This window comes from Anabas testudineus, chromosome 12, assembly GCF_900324465.2.
Source record: "Anabas testudineus chromosome 12, fAnaTes1.2, whole genome shotgun sequence".
Classification (NCBI taxonomy): domain Eukaryota; kingdom Metazoa; phylum Chordata; class Actinopteri; order Anabantiformes; family Anabantidae; genus Anabas; species Anabas testudineus.
In genome coordinates, this window is record NC_046621.1 from 14,214,324 (window position 1) to 14,239,153 (window position 24,830).

At 41.1% G+C, this 24,830-nt stretch overlaps 1 protein-coding gene across 10 annotated transcripts in view; it reads right to left on the reverse strand.

Moving 5' to 3' along the window:
• Nucleotides 1–1,919: 1,919 nt before the first annotated feature.
• Nucleotides 1,920–24,830, reverse strand: part of kiaa1109 (KIAA1109 ortholog) — a 62,924-nt gene continuing 40,013 nt past the window's right edge. For 2 of the 10 annotated variants that reach the window (XM_026354879.1, XM_026354878.1), the window contains exons 59-90: nucleotides 23,229–23,440; nucleotides 22,214–22,300; nucleotides 21,130–21,328; nucleotides 20,853–20,912; nucleotides 20,464–20,690; nucleotides 19,447–19,623; nucleotides 18,777–18,907; nucleotides 18,511–18,634; nucleotides 18,258–18,370; nucleotides 17,661–17,751; nucleotides 17,314–17,373; nucleotides 15,053–15,321; nucleotides 14,678–14,893; nucleotides 14,230–14,410; nucleotides 13,945–14,134; nucleotides 13,446–13,607; nucleotides 13,190–13,329; nucleotides 12,792–12,987; nucleotides 12,041–12,241; nucleotides 11,583–11,759; nucleotides 11,019–11,156; nucleotides 10,218–10,463; nucleotides 9,877–10,030; nucleotides 8,416–8,573; nucleotides 7,508–7,697; nucleotides 7,121–7,338; nucleotides 6,477–6,740; nucleotides 6,128–6,331; nucleotides 5,356–5,541; nucleotides 4,347–4,481; nucleotides 3,462–3,627; nucleotides 1,920–2,856 (exon numbers count right to left, since the gene is read on the reverse strand). In XM_026354879.1, the coding sequence (XP_026210664.1) occupies nucleotides 2,640–2,856; nucleotides 3,462–3,627; nucleotides 4,347–4,481; nucleotides 5,356–5,541; nucleotides 6,128–6,331; nucleotides 6,477–6,740; nucleotides 7,121–7,338; nucleotides 7,508–7,697; nucleotides 8,416–8,573; nucleotides 9,877–10,030; nucleotides 10,218–10,463; nucleotides 11,019–11,156; nucleotides 11,583–11,759; nucleotides 12,041–12,241; nucleotides 12,792–12,987; nucleotides 13,190–13,329; nucleotides 13,446–13,607; nucleotides 13,945–14,134; nucleotides 14,230–14,410; nucleotides 14,678–14,893; nucleotides 15,053–15,321; nucleotides 17,314–17,373; nucleotides 17,661–17,751; nucleotides 18,258–18,370; nucleotides 18,511–18,634; nucleotides 18,777–18,907; nucleotides 19,447–19,623; nucleotides 20,464–20,690; nucleotides 20,853–20,912; nucleotides 21,130–21,328; nucleotides 22,214–22,300; nucleotides 23,229–23,440 (5,489 nt within the window). In that variant the 3' untranslated portion in view covers nucleotides 1,920–2,639. The remainder of the gene's footprint in view (nucleotides 2,857–3,461; nucleotides 3,628–4,346; nucleotides 4,482–5,355; nucleotides 5,542–6,127; nucleotides 6,332–6,476; nucleotides 6,741–7,120; nucleotides 7,339–7,507; nucleotides 7,698–8,415; nucleotides 8,574–9,876; nucleotides 10,031–10,217; nucleotides 10,464–11,018; nucleotides 11,157–11,582; nucleotides 11,760–12,040; nucleotides 12,242–12,791; nucleotides 12,988–13,189; nucleotides 13,330–13,445; nucleotides 13,608–13,944; nucleotides 14,135–14,229; nucleotides 14,411–14,677; nucleotides 14,894–15,052; nucleotides 15,322–17,313; nucleotides 17,374–17,660; nucleotides 17,752–18,257; nucleotides 18,371–18,510; nucleotides 18,635–18,776; nucleotides 18,908–19,446; nucleotides 19,624–20,463; nucleotides 20,691–20,852; nucleotides 20,913–21,129; nucleotides 21,329–22,213; nucleotides 22,301–23,228; nucleotides 23,441–24,830) is intronic. The other 8 variants (XM_026354883.1, XM_026354882.1, XM_026354881.1 and 5 more) reach the window with 8 other exon arrangements.

Below are 24,830 nucleotides of genomic sequence, written 5' to 3' on the forward strand. Positions count from 1 at the left end.
AAAACAAGATATGACTCCAGACTGTTCCTGTTGCCAGTTCACTGCTCCACTGAGCTCCTGGACAGTCTGTGGTGGTACTTCTCAGATGCACCGATACAGGACGTCCCTTAAATGCTCGGTTGGGTTTATGTCAGGGGAACGTGAGGACCAGTCAGCATCAATGCCTTCATCATCCAGGAACTGCCTACACGCTCTGGCCACATAGAGTTGATCGTTGTCCTGCACCAGTAGAAATCCGGGTCTCAGGATACCTCACAGGAGTCAAGGTACGAGGGGCTATAACACAGAGACTTGTGCAGACCTCCAGGCATGTGCTTCCCGAGACCATCGCTGATCAAGCACCAAGCCTAAAAAGAGCATTTGTTTGTTTGTTTGTTGCCCATGTTGTCACCTTCATTTACACCTTCTAAATGGACGGATTAACATACTGTGATGATTTGATTTTTAGGACAAGTGGATTTCACTGTGTTAAAAACATTCTTTAAAACTTCTACTGTTCGGTTTCAATACGCTGCCTCCTGCCTACTAATAACTTCCATCCTTGAAAAAGAGAAAGCATTTTTCTAACAGTAAGTGAAAAATTAAACTAGCATGTGGTTCACTTCAAAGCTTCCGGTGCCATCACTTATAACTGTTCATGCTCACCCTTGTATTAAATTTAACACCCACACCCAATTAAGACTGTTACTACCATGTGCTGGCCACTTATCGGACAGTCCAGAGCTTGGTGGAGCCTGTCCAGCAGTTTGATGCACATCCAGGAGGGACAGAGTTGGGCAATTTTGAAGCTGTTCACCGTCTCTGACCACTTCATTACTTTTTAATGTTTTCTACTCCATTTCTATTTTATAATTCAGTAGCATGACAGTATACTGTAGGGAGCTGAAGAGTCATTAAGGAGTCCAGCCTTCAGGACAACTGGCTTTTGACTCCATCTACTGGTCACCGACTTGGCTTTTATGTTGAAGTGCATGCTGTACTGTACTGTAGCTCTGTGAAGTGGAGGAAATAAGAGAGTAGTGCGCAACAATATGTAAAACAGAAATTGCTTCAAAGGAAAGCTTGTGCAGCAGAGAGAATAAGAGTCAAAAATAATATCTGGCCGTGGCAAAGCAAGAGCACAAACTTGAGTGTGCTCCCACACTGAGCTGTCTGACTTTCCTCAGGTGACACTGCTGTAATCTCACAGCAGACATCACAGAGGAAAGCCGCGGCTCCCTTCCTCTCCACAGTGCCACCGCGTTTTCCTTCACCCTCCGACGCACCATCAAAAATGCAAAACCGTGGCGTGGAACCAAAAGTGGAACATGGCTCATGGTGAGAGGGGATATCGCAGTGGAGGAGATTAGCGCTGGTGGAGGGCGTCTTACAGTCAGAGTGCTGTATTAGCAAAAGCCTGACAAGCACTGGAGGAACCTCACAGAAGCTGTTACAAATCACTAAGTGAAGCTTACAATTGCAGTAATTGTCATTAATTAACCTAAAAACCCAGAACAAAAGCAAAACAAATATTACAGCTGATATTCTTAAAGCTTTGTTTCAAATTACAGTATATAAAGCATTTAGAAAAAAAAGAAGACAACATACTTCAGTTACTTAAAGTTTCATGTGAAGTCCTAAACTGCTGGCTGACAACACTGTTTGTGTTGCATTTCACAGATCGGAAAATGAGCAGTAAAAGCTTTTAGATGACAAGAGTGCCACATACAGAACCTGAGCAGCATTAAAGGGGAAACTCACGGGTGATTTCACAAGAGGCAAGATTGTTTAAAGTAGCAGTGTATTGATTTGTAGTCTCTTTCACAGGTTAAGCTTCAAAAACACTCAACTTCCCAGAATGCAACCAAAAGTTATTCGATAAGAGCTCCTTTAAATATAAGCCACAGATCAGCCCAAAATTAAAAGACCCTAGCTCAGTCTAAAATTCAATGACAGCATTTTTTTATTAAGTTAGGAAATCAACACATTTAAGGAATTTCATTATGTACACTGGTTCTACTGAATGGATTAAAAAAAGACAAAAAATAAGCTTGACACACCAAGCTAATTACATGTTATGGACTTTGCATTTCACATACCCATAAATAATGATTTCGGTTCTAATTAATAATTACAAGTTCATTTCATTCTCATATTACTGAGTGAATGCTGTGCTGTAACCTGCCAGTGTTTGTTTGTTCATGTCAAAATGAAAAATAAAACAAATCAAGGACATTACCACTGAAATGTTCATAAATATCTACACTATGTAATTCATAAAGCATATTCTACCACGTGTTCCATGGGAAACAAAGAAAAGGCAATGGTTTAAGAAATCATTTCTCATGAAATATTGGAAAGCCTTAAAATAAACTTGCACGCAATTCCAGTGGGGTCACTTACAACAGGTAAAAGAGGCGGAGGTTTTACCATTAAAGCAAGTAATGCAAGCATTTGCTACGTTGTTCAAAATATACAGAAAATAAAAATGGTGCAAAACTCTTCAGTCAGAGCTGTTAGTGACATGCACGGTAAACAACTACGCTGAAATTCACAGGGTTTTAGCAAGTGGGTGGTTTGACGTAGTACAGTAGTGGCCATTGTCATACAGTAATCCAGTGTTTGTGACCTGGCGAAAACATAAGCACAGCTTTTGTTCTTCAGTGTTCCTCTTTGTCGCGGCCTTTCTTGTCCTTCTCGTCCTGCAGGTAGGTGCCCAGCTTCTTGATCAGCACTGACAGCACCTTGTCCAGCGGGTCCATCACGCCCCTCTGCAGCCACTTGGGAATTGTTGTTCTGGCGTGATGGAAGCCGAGCTTCTGCAAGATGTAGTCTACGCCCACGGGGTCAATCTTACGTCCCGTCCAGGAGATGAGCCTGAGGACAGAACAAATGTTTAGTCATTGTTGACATCATTTCAGAAAGTACAAGATAATTATTCTTGTATGTGTAATTCTTGTAAAATGGTGATTTTATACTGCTCACATGTCAAAACGTTAGTAGACCTCCACATTATGTTTTACTCTTACTTTTAGAGCTTATTACACCTTATACAACATCTGTATAAGGTGATTCCACCATGTGACAGATGTATTATTTATTCTATTTCTAGAATTAATAGTACAATGCAGGACACCAACTCACTCTAAGTGAAAAGGTTTTGGTTTACAATTGCTTGCATTTAAATTTTTTTGTATTCATATACAAAGATGCACGTCAGCCTTTTGTTCTTGCATTTGTACATTTGCTCCGTGCGTCATTGTAAAGTCTGATGTGGCCACGTTGTAATGAGGAGTGAAACAGTTTCCAGTGTCACAAATGCACTTCTATTTTCTCCTTGGCCAATTTCAAATGAGCATTATTCATGAATGAGCGCTGTGACTCAATTTGACTCCGTCATACAAAAGCGTGTGCGTCTGTTAACACACAGGAAAAAAGGAAAAACACTCCAAATGTCTGAGATGTGGTGGAGCGGAGCTGACCTGAGAGTCGGCTCCAAGTGCCACGTGTTACACGCAAACTCCCTCCAGTCCACTGTGGTGTAGTTGATGCACTCGTCCTTGTCCTTGTCCGAGGAGCTGTCGTCGTGCAAGGCGGTGGGGCTCTTCTGGCCAGGGCGCGCCGCGTACATCCGTGGAGCAAAAAGGGCTGAGGAAGCATAGGGAGAGGAAGAAAGGCAAGAACAATGTTTCAAATCCTCCGCTGCCTTCGTGTTTTCATTTTATCATGGCGAACACACAACCTCAGAGAAGCTGAGCACAACAAACATTCATTAATATCCCTCAAAGCCCTGTTGACACCTTGATAGTATAGATCACACCTCTATTCACATTCAAATACCCATCTGCCTGACTTCAATTAATCAGGATTAATCAAACACTGATGAAAATCTTCACCGCTTGTCTCTTTTCTCTTTCTGCTCAGCTGCAGAACCAACAGAACAAAATAGTGGTGCTTTTTTAATTGTCACGAAGAATGCGAGGTTGTCGGCATAGAGAGTGCTAATTTGCTCCTCCGTGACAATAGGAAACCCATTAAAATGCTGCCTGCATCGGGCTCTGTGACCTCCTCGCTGTGTGTGAAAATAACACTCAGCTGCCTGCACTTCCTGCTGCTCTCCAAAATGTGTCCAGCAGCATAAAACAGCCTTGCAGGTACAGAGGCAGACAGATGTTGTTCATTTTGTTATTTTGCCCTGGATAGTTGATGACTCACTTTGTGATGTGCAGTACAAAGCCTATTTGGAACTCGGAAGCGCCATTTTCAGTATTGAATACTATACTTTTCCAGTGTTGCACTTGATATGGATGCGTGTGTTCCACAGAGCATTTGCCTGCCATGACTGAATCAAAGTTATAGAGACAAACCTTTCTCCTTCTCCTTCAGGTAGGCTGACACCAGGTCGTGGAGGAACATGATGAGCTCAGCGTCCATGGTGACACAGATGTGGTCAGTGAATTCTGTCACAACGCTGCACTCCACTTTGGGTTTGCTGTTCGAGTCTGGAACAAAATCGGAAAAAAGCTTATTTACCCACAACTTCATTGTAGACTTTTGATAAGAAGGTTCCAACTTTTAGACCTGTACACTCAATAGGAAACTGTGGCTTAGTTTAGCTTGACATAAAGCCTGAGAACAGGGGCAACGAGCGAGCCTGGCTCACTAATCATCAAATTAAATACTGTTTGTTTAATCCAAACAGAAACCCTACAGCAACAACAAAAAGTGGCTGGTTGTCTTAAGTTATTATAATATAATTAGAACAGGAAAAAAGAAAATAATGTGAGAATGGCTGTAAACATAACCTGCAGAACTAGCACAGGCTGACAAAAGCTATTCACAAAGTTGTAAACTAAACAGCGTTTTATCATCAATCACTGTCCTCACAGCATTCCTCCCTGCCTAAAACAACAATATAAACAATCATTATTTCCTGAATGAAATATCGGTCACACCCCGTCTTTCAAATCGTCTGGAGCGAAGCGAAGAAGACGATTCAATTCGCACCTGGAGGCGAATGCATCTCACCCCTTTCACATAGCAATGGCTGGGAAGCTAATTTTGATCTGACTGTGCCGTAAAATGGCAAAGAAAGTAAATAAGTATATTCCCAAAATGTGTAACTGTTCCCCTCATAGCAGACACTGTTTTATACGAGAAGAGAACAAACTTTCTTTGTACAAATAAAATATGAGGTGTGCAGTAAAGTTAATACAATTGTGCTGAGGTTATGTTGGACAGGGGCAAAGGTTTCCACCATATTTACAGACCAACGTGATGAGAGTTTACAGTTTGACTTCAAAAACAGAGCATGAAAACACTTCCAACAACACGGCTTATTGCCTTGATGCGCCTTTTCATTACTTTGTGGAGTACCTGTCAGACAAGGTTCATCTGGATCTTGTACGTGGATGGACTTAAAGTCCAGCTGCATTCTGGGAAGGGCAAAGATGGTCTCCGTTTCATGGTTGTAGCTGCGGAAGCTGCTCAGCAGACTGGAGCTTTTGGCAGCCGCTCCACTCTCCTGGTTGTTGGCTTCTACATTCCTGAGCAAGTTTAACTCTGAAACAAGAGATAAGACGTGTCAAGACTCTTTAGAGTTTAAGGTCATGTTCACACTTCTCTGCTTTTCAGCGCCGTTAAAGACTATCTGCACCTATTTTACATTTAAGATAACAAGCTAAAGCTGCAAGGCAGAAAGTAGCTCTCGGGCTGTCTTCTTTTAGTTGGAGCTGTCTGAAGTTAAGAAAAGTTTGATGTTTGAATCAACCATTTACATTCAGTTGCCAGTTCCCGTTTCTGTATGTAGGCTGCAATAATTTATAGTGAGATTCCAAAGTAAAAAGAATCAAAAACTACAGCTGGAAAAATTAGGTTTTAATTAAAAGTTCCCACTATGAAAATTCCCATTTGATTTGGCTTAAAATTCAACTGTATATTAACATTCACAGGCAGACACCATGACAAAACCTGATCTACAAATGATCCCAGTGATGTCCACACGGTGAAGCTTACAGGTTTCATATTTGGGGAAAAGAGAGCGCTGCTACTCTCAGATTCAGCAGATACTATGAGCTGATCACAGCAGAACCACCAAATGTACGCTTTGTGCATTCTCGTACTTATGCAAGGCTACAGGACCGGTTACCTTCATTCCTCATGGCAGTGACGTAGCTAAACCATTCTTTGACAGTGGCGACTCCATGCGGAGGGTTTTCGTGCCTCCGGCGAGTTATTTTGGTAATGGTGGCCATGGGGCTTTCGAGGGCACCACAGGGTTTGGTCACCATGGTGTTATGACCAAGATGGAAATCCAGTGTTTGGACAATGTAGGTGGACTCATCTTTGGAGCCTGGATGTAACAGAAACAAAGATCAGTTATCAAATCTTATGTAACTAATGACTATTATGAGCATTATTATACTATTTGTAATTTTTTGATAGTCAGGGTCTAGTCAAAAAAAAACAAACAAACAATCAAAGGCTTTGAAATTAACATTTTGGCTCGCTGTCCTCCCAGATCTTCTGTGCCTCTGTCCAGAAGGCAATGTTGGGCTCTTCCAGGTGGAACAGAGCCCACGACTTGGAGCGGAAGTTGGGCCCATGGAAGCACGCCAGGGTCATGTGATTGCCATGGAGGCTCATTGAACCACCCAGCTGCACGGCGTCCTCGGGCAAAGGCATCTGGAAGAGGGAGATGTGGCAGCCGGCGATTACCTTCAGCACCCCGGGCCAGTGGCGGTGGTGGGCCGCATCCATGTCTGTGTGACAAAGAGGGTTTGGAAACACAAAATAAGAAGCAAGAGGGGGGGGGTGTAGGCAGATGAATCAATCCTGAATGGAACATGAGGCATGTTGTCAGTACCAGCGGGATCAGTTTTGTTTATTTTGTTGTTTTTGTCCTTTTACATGTGTGCAGCTCCAGCTTTTTGTTTTCAATTATTTCATAAGCATGTTCTATCATATTCAGTCGTTGCACGACCCTCTCAAAAAGTGGTACACAAATTAAGCTCATCTGAATTACAAATCATTTCGCTTTCTATAAGCAGCAGGATTGCCAAAGACACTTGCTGTGCATAGCTTCTTATGCTGCAGTCTGCACTAAATATTTCACCCAGCAGTATATAAAAGGCGTGCTTACAAAGCTCAGCTGCTCCTTTCTCAGCATTGATGACGGGGGTTTTTGGGGGCAGGTAGGGGCCAGGCCCCCAGGTGGAAAGGGCCCGCTTGCTGGTGTCGAACTGCTGAGTAAAAAACTCTTGCAGCTTCATGCCGATCTTGATGAGGTCTGGTGTGGTGGAGCGTGAAATGATCACCTGGAAAATGTCCCACTGCAAGTCTCCATGGATGAAGATCTCACTGGGAAAACAATGAGGAGAAAAGATGGAGAGGGAAGAAGTGATGGTGGGAAAGAGATGATTGAGGAGATAATTAAACTAGCACGATACAAAGACAGTAGAGTGTGCATTAAAGAAAACTGCTAATCTGGTGTCATTCACTGATATATTTATATATCATCGTTTCATACCTTTTCTCTGATAGGCTGGTGTCGACACTGCACAGGTTGACCTTCCATTCGTCCTGGAGCCGTAGGTCAGCATTACTGAACACACCCATCAGGATGCTAGAGCCCATGTAATCCACTCGCGCCTCTGTCGACCCCATGGTAATTTGGATCTTATGGCTGGGTTGCTGGTTGGGATGTTCAGAAATGTGGGCTGGAAGACAGATGCAAGGTGATTCGCACGGTATCACTAAGTGGCCACTATTACAGAAACAAGGTAATAACAGTGATTAAAGAAGGAACTACAGCAAACGTCTACCGTCTCAAATAGCCAGACCCTCCCACCATCACCACATCGCATATCCATCATATTAACAGAGGCTCCCTGATGCCCATATGTTACTATATACAACATCTCTGACATATGATTATTTCTTGTCTTAACAGGACATAACACTTGCTTTGTGCGTGGCTCTACATTACAAACTACATTAAAAAAGCATGTACAGCATGAGCTTTCTGTCCATTTCAGCTCTGGCTAGGCATTCATGGACAGTGCAGTGCTTATGTCATCCATCTTTCAAAAGCACTCAGAACCCAATAGCGTTTTGGGTTTCAAGTTGTCTGGGATTTAATGAGACCAACAATTCTTCTGCACCAAAAAAGGAGATTTACAGCAAAGTAATATCCATATGCAAAGATATAAAGAAATACAAACTTACAATCTATTTACAATGCAACATTTAAATATGTCCTATGTCAGATGCAATATATAAAAAAAAGTAAATATCTGTAAAATGTGAGAGAATGTGTGAAAAATCTGCACTGAACTCTGGCTCTGCTCCACAGTTTACACTCTGCTACAACAAGAGCTACTAATGAGTTGCAGAAAAACACCAGATGTCTGAAAAGTGGATGCATTGTTTACTTACCGACCATCCCCAGGGTGTTCACGTCTATATTGCCACCCACCACCCCGCCCTTGGAGTCGAGCTTGGAGCGGCCGAGGCCAACAGACATGCTGATTTCTCGGTCCTGGTTGCTTCCGACAGACAGTCGACCCTGACTCTTCAGGCCACTGGTCGTCCAGCTGCAGGGGCAAACATAACTGTGAGAGCTCCTGAAACACTGCTGAATAATGTAGAAGTGCTCTCTATGAAACATGAATGACTCATCGCAAGGACTGACCTGGGAATAAACACAGCTAACTCAAAAGAAAAAGACCAACAAATCTTGAGTGCTGAATTTGATTGACACGTCAACATATCAACTTTATTAGACTAACTTGCTTACTTCACCTTGTGTGTTATTAAATGTACCAACTTAATATTGTTAGGCTATTTGCTATAACTCAAATACATGAATTATAGCACCTGCATTAATGGTTAGTCACATCTCCTGTCTCTTTCTGAAAAAGAGGCAGGAGACGTGTGTGTGTGTGTGTGTGTGTGTGATGTGTGTGTTGCTCAGAGAGCTCACAGATTTCCAGAGTGGAAGACAACTTTTAACTTTATGATGAGGCAGAGCTCATGAAAAAGTGCTGCTTTAGTTATCGGGTGTTGTGTTTGTCACTGATTCAGCAGGATTTTCTGCACTTCTGTGTTAACGGAAAAGTTAACTCAAAGTTGGAAAGACAGCAAGTCGCAGTGGCTGAAATATAACAGAGTTTATGAAATGTATTGCGCCCATAAGAGTAGGTGATGAAAGGCCATAGGAGTTGAAGTGTCAGACGATGATCAAGTGTAGCTGGAAATATAAGAGTAGCAGCTGAATTGAGACACCCTAGAGGCATTTAAACAGCACTGTAGCAGCCAATTACACAAATGTAAACAAATGATCCTGACTTTGCTCAGGAGGAGTGGTCAATTACATTATACACTTAGATTTTTACCTTTACTTACTCCACCAATTGCCATGCACACTAAAGCTGTGTTTTCCAGTCACCATTATTGCTGTAATTAGGCAATCTTTCATTGAAAAAAGTTTTTTCTAGGTTTTTATTTCATTTCATGCAGCTGTCATGGGTGACATGAATCCCTCCTAGACTCATTTGGCAGAATGTTTAATTCCAGATTTAAATTTGAGGCTGGTAGCAAAACTCAGAGGATTTGTGTGCACGAGCCCTGAGGGTGAAAATGATGCAGATGTCTGTTTGTGTATAAATATTTATTAACTATTGCATCATCTGCTATATTTCTGCAGAAAAGGTTCTGAATGTTTGTTTCCAAAAGGGATAAAGCTGTGAAAAATGTAAAGATTCTTAGAGAAAATTTAAACTGTGCTTCCAATTTTATCTCTGTCACCGTTTTCTTTACATTAATTTTTAAAAATTCTGATGTAACAGTCAACTGAGTGTACACTAGGTACACTGTACAAATCATGTGAGAACTTACGTATTGTTTCCCATGACGTTGCTCATGTTCATTTGGACGGTGAGCTGTTTCAAGTTGATGGCGAACACCACCAATGTCTCCCATGGTGACCCCTGCTGACCTGCAGCTTTGCCATTTTTACTGAAGGAAGGAGTTGATGTTTTTGTCACTGAATCTAGAGGAGAGTGAATAAAGATTAGGAGAAAAAGGTTATTATGGTTATTTTCCATCTTCTCTTGTGGGTTTGTACAATGTCCTTTAAAATTAGACGTTTTCAATAGCAATGTTCACTCTGAAATGTAGCTTTTTGGCAAAAATGTGACAGTTTTTGAGTTCTGTTGTGAAACAGCAAGAGTAATTACCTCTCCTAGGAGCGGAGGAATCAGACACGCTCCTGGTGCGAACAGGTGCAGGGGATTTGAGGTGGCCCAGACCGCCAGGGGACATGTTGCTTCCAGTTGAGTGCTCTGAAAAGACATTGGGGGACTGAGGCATGTGCTGTGTCCCGGAGCTGCCATCCCACGTCCTCCAGTAGGCTTTGCGGCTGGACTCAGGGGACAGATGCTGGGTGATGTTTTCAGCTGAGTCAGGGGTGGCGGGGCCAGAGGCTGAAGCAAGGTAAAGGTTGAGAGGTGGAAGTTACGTACAGCCTTGGAAATGTCAACATGGAGCAGTGGGAGGAAATGTTGGCTGAAGGAAGGTCAGCAAGATGGGATATTAAAAATGAAAACAAGCTCAGCCTGTAGAGGTTAGTAGACAGACGGAGGCAGACACGTTTGAACAATCAAAAATCTACTTGTGCATTTCCGCGTATGGTAAAAACTTTTCCCTGTTTTTGTCAATATTATTTATTTTACTTCAAGGCCATGTTCAGTACTACTTTCAGACAAAAGTCAGACAGAAAGCATTCTGGAAAAGCACATGAACAGAAGAGCTTTGTCAGAGGTGCAGAGATGCTCGCTGTTCACTCTGTTCGATGCCACATAAAAGCAGAAATTTTACAAAGAGCTGGGCACAATTACTGTTCTCATTTTGGCACAGATTCAGCTAAGGCAGTTATGTTCTTCAAAAGAGTAGAGTGGTGTAAACACACCACACTTATGTATGTTTTGCTCAATAAACAAACCCAAAGCATAGCAAAGCACGTGCGAACAAATATTCACCTGGTAGGTTGATTGTCTGGTCTCCGAGAAAAAGGCGTCTGGCAATACTTCGTCTGTACCAGGCTCTTGGGAAGGCCAGGATCTCACTAAGTCGTCTCATGTCGTACTTGAAAGAAGCCGAGCCGATGTCACACACAGCTAAGAGAAGAACAATACATTTTTGTTTAGCTGCTAGACATCCTTTTAAATGTTTCCATAAACCTACAAGTGGGACTAAGCACTTGTGCACCCTGAATTCAAGGTTATCTTCAATGTGCCCTCAGTGTCCTTTCAAATGCTGGGGGACTATAATTAATTAATGAACAACTTAGGTAGCACTCACAATAAGAAAAAACAAACATTTCTTGGAGTACACTCTCAAAGCCTTGGTGAATTGGACAGCTTTACACCTCAAACTGCTCATAATGATGGTCTTAAGCTGAAACTGCAAAAACCTCTCAGTGCTTTATTGACTTACTCTACTTCTACAAACTTATAATTATATATAATTAAGTAAATTATGTGCTGTTCCTTAAAAAAACACTTAACAGATAAAATGTCAACCAATTATTTCTGACCGCATACCTGAGATGTTGATGAGGGTGGTGTCCATTTTGCCACTTTTGCCAGGAATGAAGCTTTCGATGAACGTGGGGCATCCAGTTCGCCTCATCCTGGATAAGCTGACCTTTACAAACTCCAGGTTGATACTCAGAGAATCTTTCCTTCCTGTTACTGAGGACGGCTCCTCGTCTACTGTACCTTTAAAAAAAAAAACATAATGGTCATAACATTAAAGTTTCACTTAATTTTAATCTCTCTGTCCTGTAACAATTAGTAACTAGTGAAAGATAATAATTTAATTTGAGCATTAAGTGGATTTCTTATACTAGTATCTACACCAGACATAGCTTATGTTAATGTTTTTTAAAGAACTCACAGAGTAAGAGGAAGCCTATCAGCAGTAACATTAGACACCATTTTTATTAAACATTCTATCCCCATATTATTAGCACATTAGAATATTACAAAACTTTCCTTACCTAATGGCCCTGGGCCCGGAGGCAGGCCTGTGACAGCAGATTTCTGCTTTCCGGCGCCATAGGGGTGGAAGACGTAGAGGGAAAAGTCAGACATGCATGCTGTGAAGCTGAGGCCTGAGGAGTTACTGGGGGGGCCAGTGAGGTCGGACTGGCTGCTGCTGTGGCGGCTCCTGCCCAGAGGGCTCCCAAGCAACGGAGATGCTGAAAGGATGCAGAAGGGTATGCATGGAGGGGAGTAAAAACAAAGCAGTCACAAAGAGTAGGTTTTAATCTACTAAAACATGATCATGATAAAGTTGCATTTTCAGTAAGTTACAGTAATTAGAGCAGAGCAACTGTCTGCAGTTCACTGAACTGCTGAAAATTTAAAGCTTCACATGAATATTAAAGTAATAATGTAATATTAATACCCAGCCAATCCCCCTTTGGCTTTAGAGCAAACTGTACATTTAGTGTAAATGTGACTAGACTGTAAAAAATAATACCTGAAATGAACTGTGACATAGCAAAAAACGTAAGGAATAGCAGAAGACACAGGATATGGCAATAAGAAGTAGAGATAGAAGCTGTGAGCAACATTAAATCACACAGGGACCAGACTTTCATGGAGTGACAGCTAATAGAAATGTCCACGGTGTGTGATAGCGATTTGGAATTTTGACTTCAAATATTTTGCTCTTCAAATCTCTCTTCACACATGAGAGCACTATTGGTCTGCTAAAACAAAATGATGCATCACAGATCTGCAGACCTTTGCTGGGAGGTGGTTTGGGGATATGCTGCCCCGGTGGAGTGGAGGAGGGGGGGTGAGATCCATCAGCGGGGTGGGCTCCTGTTGGGATCTCCAGTTCACCACGGTTCGATGAGAAGACCAGGTCTAGAGAGGGAAGTTTGAGCATACACTCTACCCTGGACATGGGGAGGCAGCTGAAGCGGATCTGAGAGGGCTGGAAACACCCAATAACTGACATTAACAGTCTGAAATTCTCAATTTGCTGTCAAGGTGTCTAACTGCCTTAATGCATGGCTATACATATTGCATCAATAATCATGCATGAATGATGAAACGTGACTGAAGTGAAATTTTTATTTTTTGTTACTGTCATTATTTAATGTTGAAGATTTCAGTGTGAAACTGTCCTCTGGTACCTGGACTCTGACATAGACAACCACATCAACAGGGAAGTAGGAGTAGGCTGATGTGGAAGAAGAAACAAGGGAGGTAGTAGACTCCTCCAGCGGCTCAACCGTGTCAAACTGACCCATGTCCTCTTCTTGGGAAGCTACAGCTGTATGTGTAAGCACAAAACAAGTTCACAATGAATGCCAGACACAGAGGAAGGTGTTATCGGTAAAGTCCCTTTGAGAAAAAGATCCATAAAACCATGTGGTTCATCAAACAAACCTGTGTAGTTCCTGTCCACGGGGGTGATAGGAATAGTCTCCAGTGCTTTTTCCAGAAAGTCCAGCAGACAGGGGCTGATGACCATTTCCTCTGGTAGAGTCTGGAGGGCCACCCAGGCATACAGCTTAGCCGTCTTTACTCCTCCGCTGCCCTTACCTTTGGCTACAAAGACACATGGTTAAAGTCCCCAATAACCTCAACTATTGGTATATGACTTACAATATTTCTGAAAGTTATTTTTTTCAAATTCGTTAATAGCAAAGTCTTAAAAACTGCCTTCAGTGTCTTTCCCTCTGTGGTTTGCATCAATATTCATGAGCCCATGTGATCAATTTGCCCTCTATGGTCATGCCTTCAAATTAAGGATGAAATCACATGCATTTGAAACGGTGGGTCCACGTGTAGATGTAAATCATCACGTCACAGAGGTGCGGCACTAGTCTTGGTGACTATGGATAGTGGTAGGGCATGCAATTAAAAATGAGGGAATGCTCAGTACCTGATGGAATAGGTGGGGGGGGGGGAGGTAGGAGCGAGTTAGTCTTGCTTTGGACAGCATTGGGAGGGTTGGGAGGACTGCTATCTTTCATACCATACAGCTTCGACTCTTTGGAGAGAGTGCGGGGGAGTGAGGATCCACGCGAGGCATTGGGCGACTCTGTCTTCAAGGTCTTGGAATTGTAGTGCAACTGGAGATAAAGAAAAAGTACTAATTATTTAAAGCACAAAAAAACGTTCCACAGCACAGAGCAGAAACCTATAGATGCAAAGGTGAGATGCTAACCTTAACGTCTACTCCTGGAATGTAGAAGACGGTGGTCTCCATGTCGTTAGACTTGGTCTGCAGGGAGGAGGGACACTTCTTTCCAGCTAGGAGATGGGTGGTAGAGGTGTAGGCTGGCTGTAGTTTCTTCTTTTTGGGGGGTGACTCCTGGTCCAGACTCCTGAGGCTGCGTTCACAGCTCCTATAAAACCCACAGGGAGAGGAGTTATTTCATGAGAAGGTGTTTTATTAACTTAGCCAAATACAGAAAGTTCTGTATCCAATGAAGACAAGTTGCCATGGATATTCCACATCTACAGCATAAAGTTTTATATAGCAAATCATTCAAATGGAATTTGAAAATGAAGTTTGATCTGACTCTATGAGAGACGCTATTTGAAAATGATGAAGGAAATGTCAGTCTGACTCTGAATGAAATTCTGAAGTTATCAGGTGGATTTCAGCGTACCTCCTTAAAGAAACGTCCTCATGCTCTGCTTGCTGAGTAGTGGGGTGGAGGACACACTTCCCGCTGTCAATCTCTACACGGACATCCAGTTCAAAGTCAATGTTTCTTTCAACTGCTGGTCCACTGAAGCTGCGGTTGGCTGGTGTGCTCGGCCAGCGCTCGCTGAACAGCTGAGTCACAGCAGAAAAGCCTGTGGACTTCTTGTGAGACGCTTGGCTGAAAACAAAGAGTAAAAGAATTGTTTAGTGATTTTTGAATTGCAAAGCTTTATAAAAGCTCTCAGGCAATTGTAATGTGAGTTCAATGGTGTTTCCTCCTATGGAACATTTATCTTAAGAATAAGACAAACAAAAACAAAACAATAAGACTACTCACAAGTGCCTTCGATAGCTCGGCAGTCTCTCGCGTTCAAACTCGTCCTCCTTCTCTGAGTCTTCGGAGGAGGAAGAGGACAGCTCGTCGCGCCTCATGTCGTCGTGCTGCAAGGGAATTGCGGGTGAAAAGACAGCAGGGGTGCCAGGGGCACTGAAAACTGAGCGCTGGCCCTCACTAACGGATGGAGAATGAAGATGGAGGTGATGATGAGGATGGGATGGCTCATCATTGGTGACTGACAACATGTCCACATCTGTCTCCTCAGGAAACTTGAGGAAAGGACAGAAAGTCAAAGTTTATGTCTGCATTAAGCTCTTCCTACTTACAGACATCAATCCAGCAATGTACTTGATGTCTTAAATAGGAAGCTAGAAAAAGACTCACAGCAGTGTTCTGTAGATTGGACATGTGGTTAATAAAGTATTTTCTTTTGTTGATTTCTGACATTTAGCCTAGTTTTAAGAGCATATGTCAAATGACAGAGCACTAGCAAGCTGCAAAGGTTCTCAGAGGAGCTGAGAGGTCATGCACTTTCTTTGAGGAGGAATGAAAGAGACACCGTGTGAGACAAGGAGGGTGATGAGGCTGACAGTGATATCCCGACAGGAGTAAAGGTGAAACACTCTCAAGAGGGTGACCGTGGAAAAAACCCAATAAAGTCGACAGCTGGAGAAAAAGACCAGGTGTCAATAGGAACAACAGATCCCCAAGGTGGATATCGACAGAGGCTGGCTGCTACTGACGTTTGCTCAATGCACCTGAAACAAATTCAGTCATACAGCCTAGATCTGTTATCGTTAAAGGGTGGTTACTGGTTATTGGCAGTGAAAAGAATTTGATCATTTACCCAAAGGAGGAAGCTAACTCACTAACTATTGAACTGTTTTCATTTTTACATTTTCCAGTACAGTATACAGTATATGAGTTTTTTTTTAATTTATAAAAGAAGCACAGTCCTGCTTGAATTTCTGCTGGTTGCCTGGCAACCTATTGATGACGACATAAAAACACTGTGCAAGACACCAAACCACACTTTAAATATTTTTATTCAGAGACAGTTTTTCTTGTGACTTCAGTCTCTATGCTAAGCCAAATCCTTTCCTGTCTTATACACTGATGGTTCAAATGAGACATTTAAAAACTTGGACTCACGTTCATCTACAATTGTAACCTGAATCTGTATTTTAGTTGATATACCCACACTACTGTGGTGAGAGAGGACATACAGTTTTGACAAACAATAGTAATAGACTGTGGTTCATTTGTTAATCATGCGTAGATGTTAGAAATGAATGAACAAAGGGATTTTTTTTGCCATTTCAAGACAGGATGAGAATGTGCGGTCCTATAATTCACTAAGTAGCATTCTAACAATACACTAATCTAGAGGTGAGCTATGTTATCATGTGAGCAAATTCAACTTGTGTTGAGGTTATCAATGAAATCAGGCAAAAAATAGCAATCTTGCATTCAGCATTTGTGTGGTGAGATACCAGTGTGTTGCTCCAATAAGAGAGAAGTGATAAGGACTGAACACACATCATTTGGTAACACATACAGTCATGTACAAAAGTTGGTACCCCATCGTTTCAGAAGAACAACATATTAAGTCTTTCACCGTGCCATTTTTTTTATATAACAACAACAACAACAAAAAAAAAAGATTCAGTAGCTTTTAGATCCACCTTTACAAGCAATAACTTGAAGTAATCCTTTCCTGTATAACTTAATCAGTCTCTCCCCTCTTTGTGGAGGATTTGTGGCCTGTTCTTTCCAACATTGCTTCAGTTTATTGAGATTTTTGGGCATTTTCTTATGCAAAGCTTGTTTTAAAGTCCAGCCACAGAATTTTAACTTGGAAGATGTAGCTTGTGGAGGCAATTTGCTGAGCACTGAAAGCATTAAGGGGTACTTACTAGTTCTCACGTTTTTATCTTTTTGACTCATTTCTGTCGACTAATGGCACAATAAAAAAATGACATGTAAAAAAAAACATAGATAAAAGAGAGTGTACTAACTTGGAACATGACTGTATGAGTATAAATCCAGAAACAAATCAGAATGTAAATCATAATCACGCAGAGAGGAGAGTAACACTAACTTATTATGCAAATGATTCATCATCATCCTGTTTTGATTTAGCATATATTTAAAATCTTATAAGCACTGTCAAGGTAACCACAGAGAAGAGGAAACATAAGTATTTGTCGGTGTTGGTTAGGTATTTTAAATTGTAAAATTTAACCTTTTAAACCATATACCTTGAATATTTCTCCAGGACTGACAGGTGCATTTGCAGAATCCAAGGCCTGATTATTAATCTTCAATTGAACAAAAGAGTTATTAAAAGAGCTCATCCAAAACAGAACAAAACAAACATCCTCAGAGCACAACTCCACCTCCATATAAAGCCTTTTGTAATCCACAGATTATGTATCGGCCAACATATTGAAGAAAAGCGCATGGAGATCCATTACACTTATAAATGCATGTGGAAATGGAGGATGAGGTGAAGATATTCAAACATGTCAACATAAAACAGCAGACTATTGAACATACCTACTTTTACAGACTGTGGAACATGTCTATAGAAAAACTGTAAATTTACCGTGTCCTGGATATTGAAGGTGACTCGGGGTCCAGGTGAGGAAACCTCCACACGGATATCAGGTAAATCGTCCACGTCCCCTATTCTGGAACTAAAGACACAGGAAAATGTCAGTATAGTGGGAGGAGATGCACATACACAGAACATACATTTTAATGGGACTGATATAATGTAAAGTTCCTTTCCTTTAATATACACCTTTTCCTTATTATTCATTAGATTTATTTCCAGTTATTTATTTTATTTATGTATTTTAACCACACAGACATTTTCATCACATAAAGGTCTGTGTGAGTGTGAGGTCTCTTTTTAATATCATTACTAAATCTGATATCTATGTAATTACTGTAAACAAATAAAATAAGCATATTTCTCTCCTCTACACTCTAATCAGTGAGTCACCACATGCTTTTTTGCAAAAAGGTTAATGGACAATGTGTTTCAAAAACATATAATGCAAATAGCAGAAGTGGTGTGAGACAGAGGTTAGCTGGTCTTGTTTGTTTACAGTAAATGCTGGATAAGGCACCCTTAAGGGTGTCATTTCTATGATAATGTGATACAGGGGGAATGCGACTACCGCTGCCCTTTAGTTACCTCTGTCTGTCCATCCTTTTTAGAGGCGGTCTGCCTGCTGCTGCTGAGATGCTTTTGGAACGGTTGTAACTTGGTTTGTAGCCAAGACCCCACTTATCCTTTAGAGAGGCCGCCTGGTAAAGAACAAAGAGTCAAAAACAGGTCTCTTAAAACTATAACTGAGACCTACATTCTGGCATCAGTCTGCATTTTTGCACTGATTGCTGTGACACACAAAGTGCCTATTGGGGAAAGTAAATAGATTTGAATTTACCCTCATGCTGGAGCGACGCAGTTTCTTCCTGACATCTCTCCTGATGTCATTGACAGCCACAGACTCCAGTTGCTGATAGCGCTGGATCTCCTGGTTGATGGTGCCTTCGCTGGCCCCCAATTTCCTGTGGTGATGACAAGAGAATGCAGATATGTTTTATTAGGTGAGCAATTAAATATAAGGCAGTTCTACATCATCTGAACTTTTGATAAATATTAGCGTCAGACCATGAAGAATCAAATGAAGAAGGTAAAAACAAATCCTACTTGAGGTCATCGATGACTTTTGCCTGTTCATTCAGCTCTCTGATGTCCACCACTCTCTTGGAGAACTTCCTCCCTCGAGCATCAATCACCTGGTTCCCCATCACCATCTGTCTTCTGGGGTCAATGGTCTCCTGTTGGTTCATAATACCCAAACAGATTTATGAGGTAGAATTCAAGATAAAATGAATGAAACCCGCTGACCAAAGCTCAGAATATATTTATTTCTGAAAAGCAGTCGTGTTTCCACCACACTATAAATCTGAATGCATTCTTCCCAAATGTGTCTGATTAAAATTGGTTCATTTTTGCTATGATGTAATTACAATAGGCCCCATGTAGATCAGTGATAAAAACCAAAACAAAAAACAAACAAACAAACAAAAAACACCATCACCACCATCACCATACCATTCAAAATGAAAGAGAAATTAAAGCTCTATTGGCACAGGGGATTGTGCAATCCCAATTTATTTCTTTTCACCCATCAACCCATCAATGAAGCTTAATGAGGAGGACAGTGAAAGCAAATGCTACGCAACACTATTCTCCATTGCTATGTTATTTAAATAAAGCATAGAATAGTATGCCCAGCATTGCAGGTGACTGCAATGTGACGCCAAGTGATTTTGTCAGCCCAGAGAAGAGTTTAACGCTGTGGGTAACTACATACACAGGCCCAGGAGAGAGGTCTTTGAGCCCTGGCACTGCCCGCTCGCAGGCGAGGCGATGCACAGTTTAAGTTGTCAGCTGCGACAGATACACTCTCAGGCCTGGGGCTGAGGCCCAGGATGTGGTTTACCAGACGCTTCCTTAAGGTCAGCCGAGGGCTGAACGGGCTCTCTGGACTCTGAAAACAATGGCAGGGACAAGTGGGTGGATAGATAGAAGAGTGGACGAGTCGTGTCACAATTTACCTTTTGGAGCTTAACAGTATGTGAGGTAGGATGTTGATGTATTGATGTAATAATAAAAAGGAAGAGTATGACCTTCTGGGAATTGTAGGTTTTTGTTTTCTTGCAGAGGACTAGAAAATTGACAACACTTCCAAATGTATACATTTAACAACAACAACCTGCAGCCAGTTAGCTTACCTTACCAGTTAACGAAGTCAGTTAGCATAGCATAAAGACTGGAAGCAGCTGATATTTCTTCTAATATTAGTTTTTTAAAGATATATTTCTATTGTGTATATACATAAAACTGCTCAAAATGTGGAAGTTCCTGGAGTCTTGTCATCACCTTGACCATTCCAGGCACCCTTGCTGAGACTGTATCCAGGCAACAAATCTGTTGCATATAGGCAAATTTAGTTACCTTTAAAAGGGACCAGGCAGTATGTGTACAGTCTTTATGCTAAGCTAATTTAACAGTCTGCTGTATTTAGCATTCCGATATGTACTTGCATCTACCTCTACAAAAAATATAATATATGCATAATCAAACATGTGTAATTACTTTAACTCATGACAAGCACATATGATAATCTCAACAGCTCCAGTTCAGTACTTCTGATCAGTGTCTAAAGTTTACACCTGTAAACTTTCAAGAAACACAAAACAAAACTATTGGCTCTACTGCTGTCAGAAATAAAAAAATAAGTGTTCAAACAGGCTAGCTTTTTCTGTGATGTGTGTGTGTGGGGGGGTTTATGGTTATAAGTAAAGTAATAGTTAAGGTATTCACTAACCATGTGGATGGTGGGGGACATGGGGTCAGCCTCGTCCTCATCTGAAAGATCTGCCATATTGACAGAATTCAGGTCAGCGATGTCGTCTATGTCCTCCTCGCCTGTCAGTGATGTCAGCGTGTTGCCCAGAGCATTGAGCCGTTTGCCAATGTTGGGATCCATGTGAACATCAATACCGCACATTTTCCAAAGCACGTTCAGAGTCCAGGTACCTGCACTATTGCTCTCTGTTTTGACGATGTCAGCAGGGAAAGGAAAGCAAGAATTGAAGGGGTTTGCTGATGAGATTAATGCAAAATAATATTTTCAATCATAAGTCTCAAGCTTACTTTGCAGCTCTAGGGTGTGATTCATATTTTATGGCCTATAGCTTAGTTAAAAGAACTTGCCTGCAGAGGGCTGCCCCGTAGTCCTTGAACATACTTCATATGTACCATCAGGGACTACACCTGTATACAGAGCACACACAGAAACGCAGAAAACAGCAAATCAATATTTCAGACATGTTGCTACCTACTGAAGTCAGGTCATGAATCACACTATGACAAGCCCATATAATTTACAGTGAGGAGCCTTTCCCTGCATGTTATGCTCTTTTATCTTTTGATGGGAGTTAGTGTAAAAAAAACTTTGTTGAAACATGTATGAATGTAATTAATCACTCACAAGCGTTCATGACCAGATCCCCACGGATTTCAGGCTTCCAGTCGTCCCAGGTGGTCTCGAAGCCCTCTGCGAAGCGGATGCAGAAATTCTTGAAGTGTCCTTTGCTCACAAGGGACTCAGAAGAGCAGGCAGTGATCAGTGTGCTCTCAATGGTCAGGACCAGAGCCGATCCTGTATCAAATTCTATGGTATGGTTGGCCTGGTGGAGGAACAAGGAGAGAGGTTATCTGGGCCTCAAGTAAACAGGAGAGTATAAGGAAAAAGAACCCACTTTCATGTGCTTGGAAAAGTCAGAGATGGCTGGTAACATTTCATTCTACCACATTGTAGAGCCACTTATAACGTCTGAAAGAGTTCTTTTATTCACATTATGGTTGTGCAAAATAATGACGCTATCTGGGAAATTTGCAAACGACAAATAATAAGATCTGCTGTATGAATAAAATGTTACCAAACCATTCACTTTGTTAGACTGGGTTTAATTGTACGATTGGAAAAGGTTGGATTAACTCTGCATTATTCCTAAAACAGCACCCTGATCATTATCTCAGCCATAACTGGAGACAGACATTTTTATGTCTAAATTCTGACTCTCCAGTTATTTATCACTTGGATAAAAATCAGACTTCAGTTTTAGGACAATTACTGCAGTAATCCAGTTTGTTTGTCACATGCTTTTATTCTTGCAAGAGTCGAAAAGACTGAGCCTGCCATGTGCACCATTCACTGTCATTCTTGATCTACTGTAGTGTTACTAGATATAAAATTTAACACACTTTTATGGCAGTTTCTGAAAGGTTATTATTTCTGTTTTAGAAAAAAACATAAGGCAGGCCCTAGACAGCAACTGGCATAACCTTATTTTAGTAATAACAAACCCAAACCACCTCAGACACCAGCTCAAGCGTCATTCATTTTTATGTGTGTGAAGGAAATCTGATTGCTACAAAGTGATATGACCCACCATTTTAAACCAAACCACACTTGTGATGCAGTGTATTTGTGGTAAGGAGGAATAATAGATCACAGTAATTCACTGTCCCACAACAAGCCATCACAAGAGATGTAATAAATTGTTGGTTACTTTTCGTGCATTTTTTTGCTGGCCTACTGATGCTTTGCTGGCCCCAGCTTCAGAGTTGATGCCCTCCGTAACTGGTACATGTCCTCTCTATGGAAATAAGTGTGACACAACAGCTGGTATATGTCGTCTCAATGGACACGCTGTAAGTATAACAAGACAACTGATATGGACCATCAAATAATATCCAGTGTTTCCCCTTAAATGTCCTCCTGTTCCAATATTATCCAAAATGTGAGTTTTTATAATATGTACCTCTCTACACATTCAGTATATATTTTTGAAGTTATGAAATATAGAACTTCACACACTTCCTACATCAAAAATAATATACAAACAAATGAATAATTTAAAGTCTTGAGAATACTAAAGCAGCAGACATTAATAAACCCCTCCCAAAAAAACAACAACAAAAAAAGCTGAACACTGAACCTGCTGTCTAACTGTTAATTGTCTAATCAACTCTATGATAGGCTAAATGAAACATACACAGAACATATGCTGTGACATAACAATATGTAGGTATTGTTATTGCTTTACACTAAAAAACAAATATGTTAGGCCAGTCTGCATACCAACAGCTACTGTAGGGGAAACACTGATATCAACACCGATAACAAAAAATTACTCTTTTTAGGAGCATAAAGATTAAGACAGCAACTCTAGGCTCTTAAAAGAAGAAAAATCCACATCACTTGTGTAGAAAATGAAAATAACGATATGTATATCTATTGCTCTTAACGTTTGTAAAAATCAGATTCCTAGTGAAAGGGAAAGAAAAATATTTTAAAAAACTTTAAAACTCTCTGTTGCATTACATTAAAAAATACATGGTAAGTCCGTTTAATTAAATAACCTTAAGATGATATGACATGATTGTTACCCTGCTATTGTTTATAAATCTATCAAGTACAATATATGAACTTTGACATCTATCTCCAGAGGTTTAGATGTTTATAAAAAAAACAGTTTGACAACGCTGACTATGGGAGATCAAAACCCAAGCATAGCTGTTTACCAGAGATGTGTTGGTGATGGGCAGGCAGATGCCCAAGTCGTTGACGGTCAGTTGCAGGAAGAGGGTGCTGAAGGCCTGAGCTGAGGTCTGTTGAATGCCTGGCAGCTTGTCTACCACCTCTTTTGTAGCCACGTGGATGTCCTTGTTGAGGGCCAAACGCTGCTCATTCCAGTTGTCATATGCTGCCTTGTAATTCAGCCAGAAGAGCACAGCTGCAGGAGGGCACACAGCAGGCAAAAGTGTAAATGAGATCCTGAATGTCGTGTAAATAAGATGCATTGAGGTCAGAACTGTCAAGTAACAACATCATACAAAGTTCTACTTTTGTTGTGGGGAAAAAATCCAAATAGTTACAGTGGCAAGAAAAAGTATGTGAACTTTTGGAATTCATTGCTTTTTTGCAATAATTTGTCATAAAACGTTATCTGATCTTCATCTAAGTCAACAATCAAATATCATGTGCCTAAAATAATAATAATAAAAAAAATGTAATCTTTCATTGAGAACCGTAAAAAGCTCGTAGTGCTACTGGAAAAAGTATGTTAACCCTTGGAATAATGCAAGCATACCTGGAGTCGGCTTAAGAAGATTAGTTTGGATGTGTAGACTAGAGCTACTTTGACTGACAAAAACCACTCAAATAAAGAATGTGCTTATGTGAGCCATGCCTGGCCAAAAGGAGCTTTGAGAGGATCTACGATTAACAACTGTTAATTTACAAAAAACTGGAAAGGGTTACAAAAGGGTTCACCAGTCTACAGTTATGCAAACAATCTACAAATGGAGACACTTTGGGACTGTGGCCAAGAAGTAGGGGGCCAGTCAAAATAACCCCAAGAACACAACAAACACTCATCAATGAGGTAAAGAAGCAACCCAGAGAGACAGACAAATATTTGAAGGTTATCATTGGAACTGGCTAACATCTGTGTTCATGAGTCTACAGTAGGTAAAATGCGGAACTAGCAGGGTGTCTATGGCAGGACACCACAAAGGAAGCTGCTGCTTACTAAAAAAAACATAAAGATGAATTCCCAAGTGTATCACAAAAACATCTTCAGGATATTTTGACAATGTCTGGACATCAGCTGAAACTATGTAGAAGTTGGGTTATGCTACAGGACAATGACCCAAAACACCAAAGCAAGTCCACAACAGAATGGCTTCAGAAAAACAAAATATGCCCTTTGGAGGTCAAGACAAAGCCCAGACCTCAACCCAATAGAGATGCTATAGAACGACTTGAAGAGAGCCACAGAGACAGAGCTAAAGCAGTTCTGCAGGAAGAATGGGCTAAAATTCCTCCAGGACGATGTGCAGGTCTGATCCACAGCTACAGGAAGCGCCTCGTTGAGTATATTGCTGTCAAGGTACGGGGTCAACCAGTTGCTGTTTCGATTGTTTTTTGTCAATCGAAGTAACTCTAGTGCACGCCCTCAAAATATTTTTCTTCCAGGTATGCTAACACCTGACTCCAACTAGCTTTTTAGAGGATGCATTAACTCTGTATTATTATTATTATTCCGGGTTCACATACTCTTTCTACTAGCACTATGAGGTTTTTATGGTTGTTCTCAATAAATACATGAAAGATCATTAGTT